At 43.1% G+C, this 20,695-nt stretch overlaps 1 protein-coding gene across 8 annotated transcripts in view; it reads right to left on the reverse strand.

The window, feature by feature from the left end:
* glis3 (GLIS family zinc finger 3) overlaps window positions 1–20,695 on the reverse strand; it is a 47,040-nt gene that overhangs the window by 17,461 nt on the left and 8,884 nt on the right. For 5 of the 8 annotated variants that reach the window (XR_012385968.1, XM_021479194.2, XM_021479193.3 and 2 more), the window contains exons 3-7: window positions 18,406–18,565; window positions 15,374–15,962; window positions 14,765–15,157; window positions 1,549–1,710; window positions 145–255 (exon numbers count right to left, since the gene is read on the reverse strand). Coding sequence is in view for 7 of the 8 variants with exons in the window: in XM_021479194.2 (XP_021334869.1) it covers window positions 145–255; window positions 1,549–1,710; window positions 14,765–15,157; window positions 15,374–15,962; window positions 18,406–18,565 (1,415 nt within the window). In the remaining variant the exon portion in view is untranslated. Of the gene's footprint in view, window positions 1–144; window positions 256–1,548; window positions 1,711–14,764; window positions 15,158–15,373; window positions 16,609–17,247; window positions 18,566–20,695 lie in introns of all 8 variants that reach the window. The other 3 variants (XM_073914141.1, XM_009305042.4, XM_073914142.1) reach the window with 2 other exon arrangements.

The following is a 20,695-nucleotide window of genomic DNA, read 5'->3' on the forward strand; positions in this document are numbered from 1 at the left end:
GTTGTTAGTTGCTCTCAAAATCGCTCCGCATAAATCTGCAGATTAATTCTGTGGATAAAACACAAAAAGCTTCTCGATTGTGTGTGTGTGGCTGTGGTGACGAGTACATGATGACTGACTTGTGTGTGTTGGTGTCTCTCGTACCTTCTTCCGGGCCTGCTGCTCCTTCAGCGAGTGAGATTTGACGTGTTTCCGCAGTGAGCTGGGGTCGGTGTAGCGCTTTCCACAGCCCTGGATCTGACACGCGTACGGTTTCTGCAGACACAAAGTGTGTGTGTGTGTGTGTGTGTTAGAGAGAGTGTGAGTGTGGAGCTGTGCAATGACATGTTCCTGCACACCTGGAGGGGCTGGAACACATTTATAGGACCCTGCTGTTCCTGATCTTACCAGTAGGGCAATGAATCCCAAAAGTGTGTCTCTCTGTGTGCACTGTAAAAAATATTGGGTTCCACACAATCGATTTGTGTTGGGACAACATGAAGGAATTAATTTAACTTAGTTGTTTTTACTAATTTGAGTGAATTGAACATAAAACAGTCCCGACAAAATCTCAAGAATTGTGTTGTTTCAGCTTATTTTAAATAAGTACTTTGAACAAGGAACAAAAATATTTTTGGAGTGTGTGTGTGTGCACATACGTGTGTGGAAATGTGTGTCTCTCTGTGTTTGTGTGTATTTCTATATTTGTGTGTGTCTCTCTGTGTGTGTTTGTTTATGTGTGCATGCACATGTGTTTGTGTGTGTCTCTGTGTTTGTGTGTGTGCATGCACGTTTGTTTGTGTGTGTTTGTCTGTGTGTGTATTTGTGTGTGTCTTTCTGAGTTTGTGTGTGCATTTCTGTGTGCGCGTATGTATGCATGTGTGTGTGTGGATGTGTGTGTGTCTTTTTCTGTGTTTGTGTGTTTGTGTTTCTGTGTGTGTGCGCATGTGTCGATGTGTGTGTGCATGCACGTGTGTTTATGTGTCTGTCTCTGTGTGTGTTTCTTTCAGTGTTTATGTGTACATCTCTTTGTGTGTGTCTGCATGCATATTTGTTTGTGTGGGTCTGTCTTTCTGTGTGTGTGTGTGTGTGTGTGTCTTTCTCTCTGTGTTTGTGTGTGCATTTCTTTGTGTGTGTGCATGTGTGTGTGCATGCATGCTTGTTTGTGTGTTTCTGTGTGTGTGTGAGTGTATGTCTTTCTCTATGTTTATGTGTGTGTATCTGTGTGTGTGCATGCATTTGTGTTTGTCTGTGTGTGTGTGTCTTTCTATGTGTGTGTGTGTGTGCGTGTGTGTGTGTGCATGCACTTGTTTTTGTGTGTCTCTCACTGTGTATTTGAGTATTTGTCTTTTTCCATCTGTTTCTGTGTGTGAGTGTGTGTGCATGCACATGTGTTTGTGTGTGTCTCTGTGTGTGTTTGTGAGTGTGTTTTTCTCTCTCTGTGTGTGTGCATGTGCCTCTGTGTGAGTGAGTGTGCATGTACGTGTGTTTGTGTGTGTCTTGCTCTGTGTGTGCATGTGTCTCTATGTATGTGCGTGTATGTATGTCCGTGCGTGCGTGTGTGCTCACCGTGTCCACATGCGTGCGCTGGTGTTTGGCTCTGTCGCTGGAGTTGCTGAAGGCTTTCAGGCAGCCGGGATGTGGACACACGTAGGGTTTCTCACCCGTGTGGCTCCTCAGGTGGATCTTCAGGTTCTCCAGGCGGGAAAACGCCTTCTGACAGCCCTCGAACTGCAAAACATCCACACATCAAGAGCTCAGTTCAGAGTTCCCACTGTCAATAAAACATCTCGGACCTCTCTGTACTTTACCATTCTGTCTATACACATATATATATATATATATATAATTTCCTGGCATTCAATGTCTGAAATACCCCTAAAATCGCATGATATTCCAGAAATTGCAAAAGGAACCCTGTCAGACATGTGCATTGTTTTCTGTGCTGTATGACACAAGATGGCCAGCAGGGGTCAGTGTTCTGCTGCTCATATGTTCAGTCGATGTCTCTTTCATGACAGTGTACAGAAAGCAGTATTTCTGATAACTTTGATGTCATTTGCCTCAAACTACACCATCGGTTTCCTGTTGTGTGCCATTTCACGCTCCCTCTGCTTACTGTGTGGCATCATCATAAGATCAGCTGCAGAATTGTCTGGCAATTGTACGCATATGCTTTATTAGATGAGCTAATTAAAATAAGAGAAAGAAGTGTAGTGTGGATAACAGGCGACATGTTTTCCTCCATCCTCTATAGCTCAGAGTAATCAGACAGATGATGAGGCTTCGTTGCTTCACGCTTAGGCATAGTTTTCAGCAAAACACACAGTTATTAATTAAAAACTCTGTCATCAGGCGGCACGGTGGCTCAGTGGTTTGCACTGTCACCTCACAGCAAAAAGGTCACTGGTTCGAGTCCCGGCTGAGTCAGTTCTGTGTGGAGTTTGCATGTTCTCCCCGTGTTGGCGTGGGTTTCCTCCGGGTGCTCCGGTTTCCCCCACAGTCCAAACACATGCGCTATAGGGGAATTGATCAACTAAATTAGCCATAGTGTGTGACAATGAGTGTGTATGGGTGTTTCCCAGTACTGGGTTGCAGCTGGAAGGGCATCCACAGCATAAAACATATGCTGGAATAGTTGGCGGTTCATTCTGCAGTGGCGACCCCTGATCAATGAAGGGACTAAGCTGAAGGTAACTGAATGTTGTAACCTTAATTAAATGACATCACAGCGGCTGTCCTCCTCATGCTGGAGGAATGTGAATCTCCCGATCTTTGTCCTTTCTAATGTCCGCTCAGGAATGCCACGGTCTCGGATAGCAGAAAGCAGCGAGCTGTAAAGCACACGTCCTGACCTCATTTATGTTTTCGGAAATATGCTTCAGAAATCAATGATTAGCCACGAAAGTTCCTCTGAAAGTGACTTCAGCAATAGCTGGAATTCCTCTGCTCAGAGCTCATCTTATATAAGAGGAATCTGCTGACGTTAAAGGGCTAGTTCACACAAAAATGGAGATGCACTGTTAATTTACTCAGGCGGCGCAGTGGCGCAGCAGGTAGTGCTGTCACCGCAAGCCAAGAAGGTTGCTGGTTCAAACCTCGGTGAGGTCAGCTGGTGTGTCTGTGTGGAGTTTGCATGTTCTCTCTGCGTTTGCATGGGTTTCCTACGGGTGCTCCGGTTTTCCCCCACTGTCCAAACCAACCCAAGCTCATTCTGGAAACGTAGCCCTGCGGACATTTCTGGAGACCGCGATTTACGTAGCCGGAGGTACGTACAGACGCGTTTAGTTTTTTTCGAGCGAACGCTGCAGGGCGATGCAACCAGTTTGTCCGCTTAGCTCACAGTGTTGCGTTGGCGGAGCGGAGGCCCCGGAGGAGGAGCCGGCCGCAGGGAGGACGACCGAGATCGGGTCCGGGAAACAGCGGTTCCAGAAATCAGGTAAGATGAAAAACGGAATCCAAAAAATAAGGGTGAGAATGCGGCGGGATCCAAAAACACGGTCGAAATCGAAGACGAGGGCTTTTGTTCGGTTTTTTTTTTGGACGGCTTTTGCAAGCTGTCGCTCGGGTGTAGGGAAGGAGGAGGAGGAAGAGGAGGGCGGCCGGGTCGGCCGATCCGGTGGCTTTTCGCGCGAGAACAGCGCGGGCGCGAACGGCGCGAGCTCCCGGGAGGCGCCTGAGACGTGAAAAAGCGTGCAAAGCGGCCTCTCGTGGATCCGCGAAAACAAAAAACGCTCGAATACATACCTCCCGGGACGTATCTCGCGGTCTGCAGAAACGTCCGCGGGGCTACGTTTCCACAATGAGCCTGGGTTGGTCCAAACACATGCGGTACGAGTGTGTATGAGTGTGAATGAGTGTGTATGGATGTTTCCCAGAGATGGGTTGCAGCTGGAAGGGCATCCGCTGCGTAAAACATGTGCTAGATAAGTTGGCGGTTCATTCCTCTGTGGCGACACCGGATTAAAAAAGGGACGGCCTCTTCTGAAAAGAGCTCAATCTCATTTGAATTTAAAGCGACAGTCACCAAAACGCCGCAATTAGGATTAAAGCCTAAAGCGGTCAGTTTCAGAGAGCTGGAGAACATTATTAGTGTGCTTTTTTCTGCTCAAACTTTACTACACACTCATCAGAGACTTACTTTACATCTAGTAAAAGGGTTTTCTTTAACTATCCCAGCTGTCCTTTGGCTCACAAAGAGCAGCCACAAAAAAAGGAAGGTGATCAATAAGCATTCAGATCTGGCCTGCTGGGGAAGCAGACGGGTGTCCAGCGTGTCTGTGCACTCCAGGACCTTTCGCATGCACTTTATGTAATAAAAGCAGAGAGCGAGGCCTGAATGGAGGCAGCATGGCTCCAGTGTGCCGTTCGCAGTCCCAGCGGTGGCAGCAGGCCATGCGGCGGTGCATTATAATGCCAACAGGAGCGGGCGAATCCTCCGCGTGCCAGCACTCGGGTATCACCCAAACAACTACAACTCTCTCTGTTTATTTAAGGTTATAGGAAGCCCAGAGATTAAAGGGATAGTTGACACAGAAATTAAAAGTGTGTCATCATTTACTCTCTCTTTTACTTAAGCGTTGTGCAATATAATATGGACACAGTAAGTAAACGTTTAACTGTCCCAAATGTTCAACCTAAATGAATGCCAATCTTCAACACTTTGGTGCATAGATCAAACTCATTTTAGAGAAGACGGATGTCAGATTGTAGCAGAAAAAGTTCAATAAAACTAAAGTTATGTGCCGTTATGTTTGTGAAATTGGCAAAACTAATAAATGTATGTTTTATTATATGACATAAAATACAGTTTACACAACTTGTTAAAGTGACCAAAACTCAAAGCTAAACATCAGTACAAATTATATTCCAAATTTGAAGTTGATATCTCAAAAGAAATAGCTTTCAGTGTGATTTTGTTTGAATGCATTACCAAGCATGACCACCAGGTGATATTCAGTTTACTCTGGTGATCATACAATTTTTTGAGGAGTTGGAATCATATTTTTTCATACTTTTGACAGTATTTTTAAAGTAGACATACAATTCCAAAGTAGTATGTATGACTGCATTTCATCTTTAAAACCAACTCTACGAGGCGGTGTGATGCTGTTCCTTTTCACGCTTACCAGCTGACCGCGTTGACGTTGGCGTACTTGTGACATGGAGCTGAGTTAAGCGTGAGGACGAGGTTCGAGTGGCAAGGAATGGTTTCAGATAGCAGACAAGACCAAAACAAAAGCCAAAAAATAAAATAAACAAGTAAACAACAGGGTGAGAATGTGGCAAAATCTGCAAACATGGTAAAATCATGCTGTCGTCAGGGCTTTTTTTGTCTGGATTGTTTATTAAAACACTGTCGGTTGGGTTTCAATCAGGGTCAATCGGTGCTTTTGAAAACACTGTGGGTTGGGTTTAGGGAAGGGGTGGGCGGGTCAATCAGTGGTTTTGAAAACACTGTCGGTTGGGTTTTGGAAAGGGGTGGGCGTGTCAATCAGTGGTTTTGAAAACACTGTCGGTTGGGTTTTGGAAAGGGGTGGGCGGGTCAATCAGTGGTTTTGAAAACACTGTCGGTTGGGTTTTGGAAAGGGGTGGGCGTGTCAATCAGTGGTTTTGAAAACACTGTCGGTTGGGTTTTGGAAAGAGGTGGGCGGGTCAATCAGTGGTTTTGAAAACACTGTCAGTTGGGTTTAGGGAAGGGGTAGGCTGGTCAATCGGTGCTTCTGAAAACACTGTCGGTTGGGTTTTGGAAAGGGGTGGGCGTGTCAATCAGTGGTTTTGAAAACACTGTCGGTTGGATTTTGGAAAGGGGTGGGCGTGTCAATCAGTGGTTTTGAAAACACTGTCGGTTGGGTTTTGGAAAGGGGTGGGCGGGTCAATCAGTGGTTTTGAAAACACTGTCGGTTGGGTTTTGGAAAGGGGTGGGCGGGTCAATCAGTGGTTTTGAAAACACTGTCGGTTGGGTTTTGGAAAGGGGTGGGCGGGTCAATCAGTGGTTTTGAAAACACTGTCGGTTGGGTTTTGGAAAGGGGTGGGCGGGTCAATCAGTGGTTTTGAAAACACTGTCGGTTGGGTTTTGGAAAGGGGTGGGCGGGTCAATCAGTGGTTTTGAAAACACTGTCGGTTGGGTTTTGGAAAGAGGTGGGCGGGTCAATCAGTGGTTTTGAAAACACTGTCAGTTGGGTTTAGGGAAGGGGTAGGCTGGTCAATCGGTGCTTCTGAAAACACTGTCGGTTGGGTTTTGGAAAGGGGTGGGCGTGTCAATCAGTGGTTTTGAAAACACTGTCGGTTGGGTTTTGTAAAGGGGTGGGCGTGTCAATCAGTGGTTTTGAAAACACTGTCGGTTGGGTTTTGGAAAGGGGTGGGCAAGTCAATCAGTGGTTTTGTATGGCGGTCAGTCAGTCGACAGCGGCCTCTGTTGGATTTTACGTGAGAACAGCATGCGCGAATGCCACTCATGAGAGAAATTTGAGATCTGTATAATCCTCTGGTGGATTCGCAAAAAGCAAAAACTGCAAAAAATTTATCTCTTGGGATGTATTTGGTGCTCTCCAGAAATGTATATAGGGGTATGTATTCAGAATGAGCCTGGGTTTAATAATACGAAAGTCAGTGATTACAACATTCTTCAAAATATCCTCTTTTGTGTTCAGCAGAGCAAGGAGAATCATACATGTTTGGAAACACTTAAGGGAGTTATAAGTGAGCAAATTTTCATTTTTTTTTCTGAACTCTCCCTTTAATGTGTCTCGACTGGGATCGGTATTTGAAGAGATAAATGGCTGCACAATGAACTGCAAAAACAAACGTGAGGTCTTCATGTTCTTACTCGGGGTTTGAAGTGAAAGGTCGATCAAAATCGTAAAGTTAACAAAAGGAAATTGGAGAATGAAGGATCGCTCGCATGATCAAAACCAGAGTCAGCTTCAGAAGCGACGGCCGTTTGAAGCTCTATTGTTTGAGATCGGATCTGTTAAACGGCAGAAAGCTGGTGATCCCATTTCACATCAACAAAGACTATGATTCGGTGTTTCTCTCCTCACAGCTGTGATTCCTGGCAGATCAGATCATGACGAGGACTGTATTTACCGACGGAAAGGAAAAAACTCTTTAAGTTTAATCAGATTAACACAAACACAGCCCGAGGCGCCATACCAAACTAACATTTACAGCTGAAGTCAGAATTATCCGCCCTCCTGTGAATTTTCTTTTCTTTCTCAAATATTTCCAAATGATGTTGAACAGATTCAGGAAATGTTCACAGTATTTCCTCTAATATTTGTTCTTCTGGAGAAAGTCTTTTTTTATTTTAGCAAGAATAAAAGCAGCTTTTAATTGTTTTTAACCCATTTTAAGGTCAATATTATTAGCCCCCTTAAGCAATATTAATTTTGGATTGTCTATGATTGACAATGACTTGCCTAATTACCCTAACTTTACCCTAATTACCCTAGTGAAGCCTTTACATGTCACTTTAAGCTGAACACTAGTGTCTTGAAGAATATCTAGTCTAATATTATGTGCTGTCATCATGACAAAGAGAAAATAAATCAATTATTAGAGATGAGTTATTAACACTATTATGATTAGAAATGTGTTGAAGAAATCTTCTTTCCATTAAACAGAAATTAGGGAAAAAATATACAAGGGGTGAATAACTCTGACCTAAACTGTATATAGATTGTGTCTGAAAGCATATGATGCATATACAGCTGAGCAGTGACTCTGCACTGTAAAAAATACAATCTGTAAAATATACGGCAATTGTGGTAACACATATGACACTGAAGTACTGCAATACTAAACATTGTTTAGATGTGACATAAATCTTTAATGAACATCATTATGAAAACGTACCCCTATATACATTTCTGGAGAGTGTTAAATACGTCCCAGGAGGTACATTTGTTTTTGAGATTTTGTGAATCCACCAGAGGCCGCTGTGTACACTTTTTCAGATCTCAAATTATTCTCACGTGTGCCATTCACACCTGCTGTTCTCACATAAATCCACCAGAGGCCGCTCAGACTCACTGACCAATCGACTGACCCGCCCACCTACTTTCCTAAGCCCAACCAATGGTGTTTTCAAAAGCATCGATTGACTAATGCCCACCTCCTACCCTAAACCCAATAACATTTTTAAAAAGAAATCCAGAAAAATACAAGCCCTCGTCTAATTTTTACCGTGTTTTCAGATTTTACCACATGCTCACCCTGTTATTTACTTGTTTATTAAATTTTTGGGGCTTTTTTGTGTCTTACCTGCTATCTGGAACCATTCTGCACCAGACTTAAACCCCGTTGTAATGGTCAACTCCTCTCTGCGTCTCAAGTCCGCCGTCGTACGCAGTGAGCCACTGGACAAACTGGTAACAGTGGAAAAGCTGTCCATTTTAAGGTATGCAGTCAGCTGGTAAGAGCGAAAAGGAACGGCATCATACCACACCGTAGCATTCGTTTTAAAGATGAAATGCAGTCATACGTACATCTGGCTACATATTTAGCGATCTCCAGAAATGTATATAGGGCTACGTTTTCAGAATGAGCCTGTGTTGTGTGCATCTCTAATATTGATGCCTCATTGTATCGCTATATATAGAACGATAGAACGAAAGAATGATAGATGGATGGATGGATGATGGACGGACGGACGGACAGACAGACAGATAAATAGATAGATAGATAGATAGATAGATAGATAGATAGATAGATAGATAGATAGATAGATAGATAGATTGATAGATAGATAGATAGATAGATAGATAGATAGATAGATAGATAGATAGATAGATACTGGCGGGTGCTGAGCATGCTGGGACATGTCTGTGGTTGTTAAAGGACATTAGATCTGTGTCATTAAGCAGCACTGACTCGCGTTTCTGTTTACCAGTCACTACATTCATCTTTATTCCTCACTGACGCTGATCAGTGTGTGTGTGTGTGTGTGTGTGTGTGTGTGTGTGTGTGTGTGTGTCTGTGTGTGTGTGTGTGTTTGTGTGTGTGTGTTTGTGTGAGTTTTCAACAAAAGACCGTGATGTACACAGGAGGAATTGTCAGTATCTCTGCTGAGTTTTGTCTTTGCTCAGCCCTTGATTCATGCTCTGGAAAACCATCCAATGGTTTGGGCGCCATGGAAACTCTTGCAAGCTTCGCTAATGAGTAAGTGTTTGTAGCTAAAGGTTGACCACAGGTATGTGTGCTATTAATGATTGATCAACCCGCATCTGTGAAGGAAAAGAATATTTGACCGCTTGCTCACACACTCCTCCCCAACATAAGCATAAGCTCATTAGAAATTTCTGCCTCGTTGTACATTTCAGATTGCATATCCACTAGAGGGCGCTGTCTACATTTTTGTGAATAAAAGATTATAAAAGTTAATTAGGGTGCATTTTTTGTTTGTTTTAAAATGACCAATCCACTAGAAGGCGCTGTCTATATTTTACAAATCTAAATACATTACTTACGTACAATTTGTTGTACGTTTCAGCTGACAAATCCACAAGAGGGTGCTTTCTACATTTCTGTAAATCTGAAATCATTATTTAGGGTGCATTTTTATCTTTTTAATGACACATCCAATAGAGGGCGCTGCCTATGTTTTGTAAATTTAAAAATGATCGACTTAGGCTAAACTTTGTTGTATGTTTTAGATGAAAATCCACTAGAGGGTGTTGTGTACATTTTTTTGCAAACTCTAAAATTAAGGTACTTAGGGTAAACTATGTTGTACGTTTCAGATGAGAAACCCACCAGAGGTTTGCAAATCTCAGATAAGTTACCTAGGGTGCATTTGTTGTATGTTTCAGATGACAGATTCACTAGAGGGCGCTCTCTACATTTTTCGCATCCGAGATAGGTTACTTAAGGTCAGCTTTGTTGTACAGTGTACATGTTTCAGATGACAAATCCACTAGAGGGCGCCATCTATATTTCTGTAAATCTGTAATAAATTACTTAGAGTATGATTTTGTTGTACGTTTCAGAAGACAAATCCGCCAGAGGGCGCTGTCTACATTACTGTGAATCTGATTTACATAGGGTACGATTTTGGCAAATCCACAAGAGGGCGCTGTCTACATTACTGTGAATCTGAAATACACTACTTAGGCTACACTTTTTTGTACAGTGTACATGTTTCAGATGACAAATCCAATAGAGGGCGCTGTCTACATTTCTGAAAATCTGTAATACATTACTTAGGGTATGATTTTGTTGTACGTTTCAGATGACAAATCCACTAGAGGGTGTCGTCTTCATTACTGTGAGTCTGAAATACATTACTTAGGGTACACTTTTTTTGTACGTTTCAGATGAAAAATCCAGTAGAGGGCGCTGTCTACATTTTGCTAATCATAAAATGCATTACTTAGGGCAAACTTTGCTGTACGTTTCGGATGAATAATGTCTGTGTGTGTGTGTGTGTTGTTATTCTCTGTGTTTTTGCATTTATATGTGTATTTGCATTTGTGTGTATATGTAATATATTATTATGACAATTAATATATATATAAGAAACTGAAAAAAATAACGCAAGGAAAGTCTGAGGGGGTCTGAAAGCACAATCTGCACATCTTTATATATAATCAATGTTTTTGTGCAAGGTTTGTACTGAATTTTCTAAAGTTTCTCCAGATTTTAATCTTGCAGAAATACTTCATTTGAATGACTGATGCTGTCAGCACAACACAAGGGTGAGAAAATGACTTTCCCCCAACATTTTTCCCCAACTCTCAGTGAATAAACCGTGTCACACGTCTCTGGCTGGTCCAGCACTCTGTCCGCTTGATTGAAGCGTATGGCAGGAGGCAGAAATATCCCTGCCAGAGCTTTAGATGTGAGTCTTTTGTCTCTTTTCAATAACTGCATAATTGCACAAACGCACATGTCAATTATCAAGGATAATCACTAATTAGCTGATGGCTGCTGTTAAAGGAGAGGAGACAAACAGGCAGATGAAGCGTGGTGCAGCCTGCATGGGGAGCTTATACCATCAGGGATTATTTTCTTGCTCATGTCCTATTGGTAATTGCAATGTTCGTGTTAGGAGTCATTATATGAAGCTTCAGAAGAGAAGCAAAGACAGACTGAGAGTTTTCAGAAAAGCTCCGAATGCAGCATTGAGAGAAAGCAGCAAACACAGACAGGATTCCCATCTGAAGCTCTGCAAAAATGAACGTCAAGATTTACCATGATGACCACTGGAGGGTGTCGTTACCCTGCTTCCCCGATCACCAGCTCATGCACAACCCTAAAGCATGGATGTTTTAATGAAGTGCTGGCATATATTTCTCTCTTAAAAACACTCAATATGCATAAAAAGAAGGATTAGACTTTTCATTGGACTTATTTATTTTGACAATGACAATAAAAATTGATTTATACTTAAAAATAAGGAAGCTTTCTTATTAATCGATGGCCATTAGACAACACGATGCTGAGCTGGCATTGCCGATCCTCTGCCCTGCCCCGTAGCAAACCCGTTCACGAAAAATACACACTCAGTTCCCGTTTACACTAATACATCTTAGTGTTAAAACAGCTTTTCAGAATGAAAGTGATCCATATCCACATTGTGTTTTACCTAGCATTTCTGAACAGCCCTCCTTCTGCTGAAAACGCACATCCCGCACAATCCCAGCCACACACTGTGCGCCCCTCTGAGCTCCAGAGAGCAGTGCACGTCGGACAGTTTATAAAGGATGTACCGCTGGATCGCGACTCACTTTAGTTGTTAAACGTGATATTCAGACATCCCACGTCTACCGGAAGTTCCAGGAGTCTTATAATGCCCGCAAACGAGTGATATTCTCCCGGAAATCTCGCGTTTCACTCTCGGTCCTCAAATAAGTTGCGCACCCTTCTCACCCCCGATCCCTTCTCGATCATCTGCACACTTCATCGTTGTGATGTTTCACAACACACACGATGCTAAGTTTGTTGACATCGCATTGATGAATCTGAAGGGATCCCTCGCTCACCACATGTGCAATACCGTGTGGGTTGTCAAAGTGTGTGTGTGTGTGTGTGTGTGTGTGTGTGTGTTTGTAGTCCACTTAGAATCCATCATGGAAATCATTTTTTGTTGTTATTGGCATTGATGCCTGTGTTTGTATTTCTGTAATAAATACGCCGTTTTGCGATTAATTACAAAAAAAGTGTGATTAATTACGTTAATGTTTTAAATTATTTGACAGCCCTAATATATATATATATATATATATACAACAGTTCTGTCTGGTTCTTTAATCTGATTGGCGGATAGCCGTGATATATTCAAATAATATCAGCACCCGTAAAGCCTCTTTACCCTTTGTGTATTACTACGCCCATATACAGCCAGCAAAAAGCAGACACTACAGATCTACAGTTTAAAATATGCACGCTCAGCTGTTTAACTGTCAGCTTATGATTTGAATCTAACGTGGAAGAAAGTAGTTCCTCATACAAAAGTGACTATCCATGTTTGATTTTGTTTTTATAAACACAATTATGCCTTCAAACTGTTGTATAAACGCAATATCACACTCGTAGCAGTGCGATATGGATGTATATTGGTACTGGTGGGGGCACTAAGGGGCGATGCCAACGCGCGCCTCCCACAAGTGCCAATATACAGCCATATCGCAATGCTACTGGTGTGATATTGCTCATATAGCATTTATTTCCATTATTTTTCTATTTACCTTATTCTTTAAATACGAGCGAACGCAGCCACTGGATTGTTTTTTGGCACTAGACTTCTACTCTCATTCACTTCTATTGATTTCTAGACGTTAAAAACAGCTCGCTCTGCTGCTTGACATTGCAAATTGACATTTTCATCTTAAGGCCCGTGCACACCGAGACGTTCTTTGCTCACGTTTTCCGTCGACGTTTAACGTTTTGCGACTAAATAACGGGCGTCAATGTGATCGTGCACACCAATGTGCAAAACGGCAGGCGCAATAACATCATTTTTAAAAAAACCGCCTCATGCTCGTTTTTTTGTTTTCACGCACCGCGTCAAAATCTTCTCCACCAATCAGATCGGCACTTTTGTTTACGAGCACGAAGCTGCTGAAGTTACAGTAAACAGCACGTGGAGGCGCTCAAGCGCAAAACTGTCAATGCACATTGAAGCAGATGTCCAGAGGCGATATGAACGTGGAGCTGCTTATTGCTCTGTGAACAATGATAATTTCTTCGTCGCTAGAGCTGGAGCTGCTGCTTGAACCATCCATGCTTGTTTGAGTCACCAGTAACTTTACAAACAAACGTGTGAACTTCCTCTCCTCCTCTTCTTCTGTGTTATAAGCGGGTGTCAGAAGCTTAACGTTGTGTAGCGCCATCTAATGTCAAAAGAGTGATTTTGCATACTCTTCAGCTTGTGTAATGCTGCGTTCACACCAGACGCGCCATGCGCGAGTGATTTACATGTTGAGTCAATGCAAACGCGCGAATAGACATCCTGCAGCGCGATACGGCGCGGAGCGAATGACGCGAATTGCGTGAATGGCGCGGTGTGAATAGTGCGATACGCACATGGCAAATTGACCGTTGTGCACGTTTGACGCGCTTAAATCTGAACTTCAGCGGACATTCGCGCCGCGTTAACCAATCAGAAGCTTGCTCTTGTGGGGGCGTGATTGTGACGTATCGCTTGTTGTTGGAGTCCCAGGGGAAATCCTCCAGGCGACACCGACAACAAGTCATCAAACTGGGCTTGGCTCAGTCAGAAGCACCGTTGAAAGCCTCCGTCATCCAGGTTCAGTTTCTGGAGGAGTTTATGAGCTCACAGAGCTGGATGCACATCTGAAAGCATGTAGTGGACTCAGACACGACCCTAAACGTATTAACGCTGTCTTTCAGCCTTCTTAAAGTACATAAACACTTATTTTCTTCATAAAAATCCATGTTAGCAACGAAGCTAAAGTCACCGGGCAGACAGAAGCCCTGCCCATCACGCGAATCCGCATCTGTTCAAGTTAATTTGACGCGCGAATGAAGCGAGTAAACTCAAATGTTCACATGGCAATTTATGCGCGAATAGCGTGATTTATCCGCACATAGGGGCGCCACACATGGGGGGGCGCCATTGTGCCAAAACTATTTATAAAATTATCCTTATTAAAAGTTTTAAATAATAAAAATAAATAAATATGTTTTGTTAAAAAACATTTTTTTGCATTTTATACAAATATAACATTGTTATTGTTTAATTCAAAATCATTTAACGCAATAACATGCAGTCACACAGCCTAAAGTGTTCATGTAGACGTAACTGTTTAGATTTGTTTTTATTTTTATCAAAATAAACTGTCAAATCATACATAATGTCAAAAGTTATAAGGTTAATCTGAAAATTGGTCTTTATTTAATATTAATTAATTAATTAAATTATTAGTTTGCCAAAATAAGAGGGATCACACAAAATTTGAACCCGCATACCCCTCAGTAAATGTGTAGTTGCGCCCCTGTCCGCGCGTTCCACGTCTGGTGTGAACACAGCATTAAACTCTTCTGCCAGTGAAAAGCGCTTGGGTTTGAATACTGAAAAACGTCTCGTAAAACGCTGCCGATAAACGCAAACGAAAAGCGTCCCGGTGTGTAGGAGCCTTTACATTATTCTACTTTTTATGTATAGTCATATACACACTTGTTTGTAGAGCGAGTGTTCTGCTGTTTATTATTTTCAGTCATTTCTCCCACTGGAAACTGAATGGCAAGTTCTAAAACAATGGCAGAAACGAGCGCACTTCCACATCGCAGAATAACACAAATAAGGTCAGTGTCGACTCACCGAGCACTTGTTGGGCTTCTCCCCCGAGTGCACCCTCATGTGGATCAGCAGTTTGTAGCGTGCGTTGAAGGGTTTGTGTTTGCGCGCGCAGCCAGCCCAGAAGCAGGTGAAGTCCTCTCCTTTGCGCTGGTCCACGTGGATCTTCTCGATGTGTTTGACCAGCGCGTCCCGGTGGCTGTAGATGGCTCCGCAGTGCAGCCAGCAGCAGCAGTGTGTCCCGCCGCAGGACTCTTCCTCTTCTTCCTCCTCCTCCAGCATCGGCTGAAGCCCCGCCGGCCGTTGGAGCTGCAAAACCCGTGGCTGCTGCTGCTGCTGGTGGTGGGCGCTGTAGGGCGGTGGTGGCCCCCGGGGTGGGCTGGGGGACCGGACAATCCTGGACACCTCAAACTGAAGCTGCGTTAAAGGTGACACCATATTAGTGCTGCACGATACTGAAAAAATCTGACAGTGATATTTAATTTTTTGCGATCTACAGGTGTAGACAGCGCCCACTAGTGGATACATGAAATGTATAACAAAGTGTAGCCTAAGTTACATATTTTTAAATTGACCAAATGTAGAAAGCGCCCTCTAAGTTTACCCCAAGTAACGTAGGTAATGCTTCATTACCGTATGGGTCTGACTGGCCTTTGCAGTTTGTGGGTCTGGCAGGATCTGCTGCTCCACTAGTAGGTTGGTGAACTGGTCCTCCAGCGGCTGCATGCGGAGGCTCTCGCTGACGGAGATGCTATGTTTGCTGGATGTAGGGATGCCGCTGCCCCTGATGCCCAGCAGATGCCCACAGACGTCCGCCTGCAGTGGGGACGGGGTGTTGTGGGACGCTGGTGAGATCCTGGAGCCGATGATGTAGGCCACCAGAGATGTAGGCGAGGTGCGGATGATGGAGTTCAGGTCCAGGCCCAAACCATCCGATAGTGGGGATAAAGACAGCGCTCGCTTCTTTGAGCGGGCCGAGAGGCGCGGACTACTGCCGTCTTCCTTGAAGAGGTAATGAGGGAGAGATGCAGGGTTGGAGACGCTTTCGGATAGGGAGGATTCAGGGACAGTGGATTCTGACAACTGATTGGCTGTTTGGTGGCCTAGTGGAGGAAGGACCCTGTAGCCGTACGGCCAGTCCAGTTTACTGCTGCGCACAGACTGAGTCTCAGCCAGACTAAGGGTGGTGGAGGCCAGAGACTCTCTGGAGAGCAAACACCTGCTGCAAGAGATCAGTTAAAATCACCATTCTGCCTTCATTTAGGGTGCTTTCAGACATGTTGGTTGATTGTGTGTTTCCGAAACAGGGATTAAAATTACAATTAGGGGTGCTCTGATCGGGATTTTTGCAACCAATACTGAGATACCTATTGCCCTATTCACACAGGGCGTCAGTGTCAACGCTTCCTATTCACTTAGAATGGGTGACGTCAGGGCCGGAGCAAGCTGAACTGCCGCTCTAGGCAGAGGACGATCATGCCGCCCTCAACCCCAATGTGAAAACGAAAGTGACCGGTTATGAAAATGAAGTGAGGTGTTGCGGACCTCTTTTCCATCGCACTATGCGCGGATATAACTGAGGACGCGCGGGTGCTGAGGGAGAGAGGTGTTGCGGACACTGTGCTCTCTATACTGCCGCCCTATGCGCGATTATAACTGAGGACACGCAGGTGCTGATGAAGGTGTCGCTGACGCCGCCCTCTCTATTCTGTCGTCTATGCGCGAATATACCTGAGGACGCGGGTGGTGAGGGAGGTGTCGCGGACACAACTGAGGACGCGGGTGGTAAGGGAGGTGTCGCGGATGCCGCCCTCTCTATACAGCCGCCCTAGGCGGCCGCCTAGGTCGCCTCTATGGACGCGCCGGCCCTGGGTGACGTCAGGCAATGCCGAACTGCATTGTAGATTGTAGAAGTTGGGACTTTCTCAACTTTTCAAGCACCGACGGAAGCGTCAGCCAATCAGATCGCTGTATGCAAATACACCACCTCAGACAGTAGCCGATTGCTGACTAATTTCATTGGCTGATGCTGCTATGATGATCGCGTCAGCCCGAAGTTCAGACACGCCCTCTGTCAAGCGTTGATGCTGAAGCCCCGTGTGAATCAGGCTTAAGTGGAGACCTCTCCGTACCTCGGAGAATAAATGAAGGCAGACTGAGAGTGGTGGAGGCCAGAGACTCTCTGTACATCAAATATCTTTGAGAGAGCCAATTAAAAATCACTATTCTGCCTTCATTTGATTGTGTTTTTCCGAAACAGGTATTAAAATAGTTACAATTAGGGATTCTATGATCAGGATTTTTGCAGCCAATACCGTGTATCAATTCTTCATCAGGGTGATCGGCCGATACAGAGTCCCGATTCTGATGCTCTTTTCTCTTTAAGTATGATACCTAAGTGGAGACCACTCCTTACCTAATAGAATAAACGAAGGCAGACTGAGGGTGGTAGAGGCCAGAGACTCTCTGTACAATAAATACCTGTGAGAGCTCCAATTAAAAATCACTAAGTGTCAGCCAATCAGATCGCTGTATGCAAATACACCAGCTCAGACAGTAGCCGATTGCTGACTAATTTCATTGGCTGACGCTGCTATGACGATCGCGTCAGCCCCAATTTCAGACACGCCCTCTGTCAAGCGTTGATGCTGAAGCCCCGTGTGAATCAGGCTTAAGTGGAGACCTCTCCGTACCTCGGAGAATAAATGAAGGCAGACTGAGAGTGGTGGAGGCCAGAGACTCTCTGTACAATAAATATCTGCGAGAGATCCAATTAAAAATCACTATTCTGCCTTCATTTAGTCACTAATGACCCCGGGTAGGGTTGCACCAGATGTTCATAAGATCATCAAATTTCCTGATCTGGATTTTGATTGGTCAGAATTAATGAGTGGGAAAGTCACATGCACAACACATGGAAGTAAACTTTCAGTAGGCTAAATGGACCTTCTCACACATCCAGATTTGTCTGAGACCTGGTCCGGGAGCTGGTGTAGTCCAAAAGAGTAAAGTACTTCTTGTATTTGGATCAGTTCCAGGTCACGTTCTCATCACTAACAAAATGCTCCATGGTTTAAAACGCACCCAAACAAACCGCACCAAAAAGCCAAACGAACTCTGGCATGCATAAACCAAACAGAATGAGGCATATATGAAAGCACACCATGCATTTATTAATTTTCCTTTGGCTTAGTCCCTTATTTATGAGGGGTCACTGCAGTGGAATGAACCGCCAATGCCCTTCCGGGTACTGGGAAACACCTAAACACAAACTCGTACACTACGGCCAATTTAGTTTATTAATTTCCCCTGTAGCGCATGTGTTTGGACTGTGGGGGAAACCAGAGCAAATGGAACAAACTCTGGCCCAGCTGGGACTCGAACCAGAGACCTTCTTGCTGTGAGGTGACAGTGCTAACCACTGAGCCACCATGCTGACCCAAGTCAACATTAGAAGTGGATCAAAGTCTTTCATCAAAGTTGTGCTAAAACTATCCAGCAACACCCATTCTTCTCTTTGGACAACTTTAAAACCTTTTTTGATCCACTTCAAATGTTGACTGCGCTAGGGCACGCCATTGTACATTTTTGACTTCTGTCTTTATTGGTGTGTCCTGAAATGAAGAAACTGAAGTGATGAGCAGATGAAAAATTAACTTGTGTACCTGGCGTCATTGAAGGGCAGTGTGAGTGTATTCTGCGGGCAGGTTTGTGATGAGGAGTGTGTGACGGATGCAGAAGCAGGACTGAGACTCTGGACCAGAAAAGCACTGCTGGAGACCTGCAGGTTTGAGCTGCCACACGACCCAAACACCCTTCTGTAACCTGAGGAAGAGACCCACATTTCACATTTGAAGCAATAATTCACCCCTGTATTAAAGAAAACGTTCACATATTATAATAATGCATAAGGTAATGTGTTTACTAGCATGAACAAACAATGACCAGTACATTTATTACAGTAGTTATTCATCTTTGTTAACATTCATTCATTCATTTCCCTTCAGCTTAGTCCCTTTATTCATCAGGGCCCGGTTTTTCAAAAGTAATCCACTAGGATTTTGGATAAGGGATTGGATCAAATCTTGAAAATGGGTTTTTAAAAAAAACAAAAAAAAAACGATTACCTAATCGGATTAGATCACGTAATCCAATCTTGGTTTTGATCCGGATCAAACCTTTAGTTTGGGTTTTTCAGACCTTTTTTGTAGGATCTGGATCACTTTGATCCAAAAAACCTGGATTAAACGGATCCCATCAGAAGGGTGGATTTAATGTGGATTTCATGCCCAAAATGTAATGAAAACTTTAAAAATTAATTAAATAATACTATTTTTGGATCATACAGTATCTTACGAGATATACTATTGATTCATAAGGTTTTCATTTTATTTGTTCATCCGTCAGGCTGTAGTGATTATAGGCTTTAACGTATTCAGCCTTTCAGTATAGGCCTACAGCAAAGTAGAAAGAGTTTGGCCTCATAAAATAATCCCCCAAACAGCTGTCAAAACTGACCAAAAACAATCAATTTTATTCTGTCACTAATTGATATATATATTCATCACAATGGAAAATATTTTTCTTTTTAGAATATTTATTAGTGATGCATGCAATGATTATAGAATTAAAAAAAATGCAAAAAATGGCAATGCCTGATTTTTTAAATCTCTTTCAACAATTGCAAAAAGAGACTGAAAGGGCAGAAGCACAGCTTCATCTGGCAGAGGAACAACTGACTCTGACCAAACTGCAGCAAACCAAGACCAATGACTTGAGATCCGCCTCCTAAAGGCTACGCTCAGACAAGCTGGTCTCCCCACATCAGATGAGGAAGTCTGACATTATTGTGGAGATTTTGACATTAAGCCTTTTTTTTATTTACATCTATATTTGAAACTTATTATAAATATCCTCAATGTACAGTGTTGTAGGTCTCAGATAAGCAAACTGTTTAAAGAGGATGGGGTGTTGTTTTTCTTGTTTTTATTATTATTTATTATTATTATTATTATTTTAATAATTATTAATTTTTCTTAGTTTTCATTTCAAATAAAAATAAAGTTTTATTGACCCCATGCTATTTTACTCTTTACATATCTATAGTTCTACATTGTGATGTCCTATCCTGTTTAGCACTGGTTATCCAGATTTAGTGATCCTGAAAAGTTCCTATCCAGATCAGATTGATCCAGTCTGATGTTGCTTCAAAAAACTGGCTCAAAAAGTAAGCTGGATTACGTGATCACGGATCGCAAAAACAGGATTACTAAATCCGGATCAATTTTATCCGGATTAAACCTTTTGAAAAACCAGGCCCAGGGGTCACCACAGTGGAATGAACCGCCAACTATTCCAAACAATAGTTTAAAAAAATTGCTTATGCAAGCTGTTTGTAATGCAATTTTTAGTGGGCAAGACAGTGAATTTGACGTTATTCCCTCTACAGGTTGCCGTTATCAGTATCACACCATTGCTTTTCCTGAAAGTCTTAATAACACTATCATTGAGTTTTCTTTAATTATTTGACATAAATAGCAATGCTAAAAATATTTGTTGTACTCTCTCATTCACTGCGCTCTGAGTTTACCAACTATGACGACTTCTGCTGCTGAGAAACACACACATGTGAGAAGGCTCCATGTTATAATGTTAATGACTGTGGGAATGAAATCAAGCCATTAAAGAGCAGGAGAAACTCGCAGTAAAAGACTCCAGCAGAGAACTCATAATAACTCATAATAATGGAGATCATAAGCTGCTCTGCCCCAGAGATACACTCATTTTGCTTCCTTATACTGCATTAATGCACTCTGATTGGTCCGTTCACATGCAAAACGTGATTACATTCTGCTGTTTATTATTTTCCGGGTGCAGATTAAGAGGAACTTCTTGAGAAAAATGTTAAGTTTGCAAATTACTCATTAGAAACGCATGAACAATGCAGACGTTACG

The sequence above is a fragment of the Danio rerio genome, chromosome 10 (genome assembly GCF_049306965.1).
Source record: "Danio rerio strain Tuebingen ecotype United States chromosome 10, GRCz12tu, whole genome shotgun sequence".
In the NCBI taxonomy this organism is placed as follows: domain Eukaryota; kingdom Metazoa; phylum Chordata; class Actinopteri; order Cypriniformes; family Danionidae; genus Danio; species Danio rerio.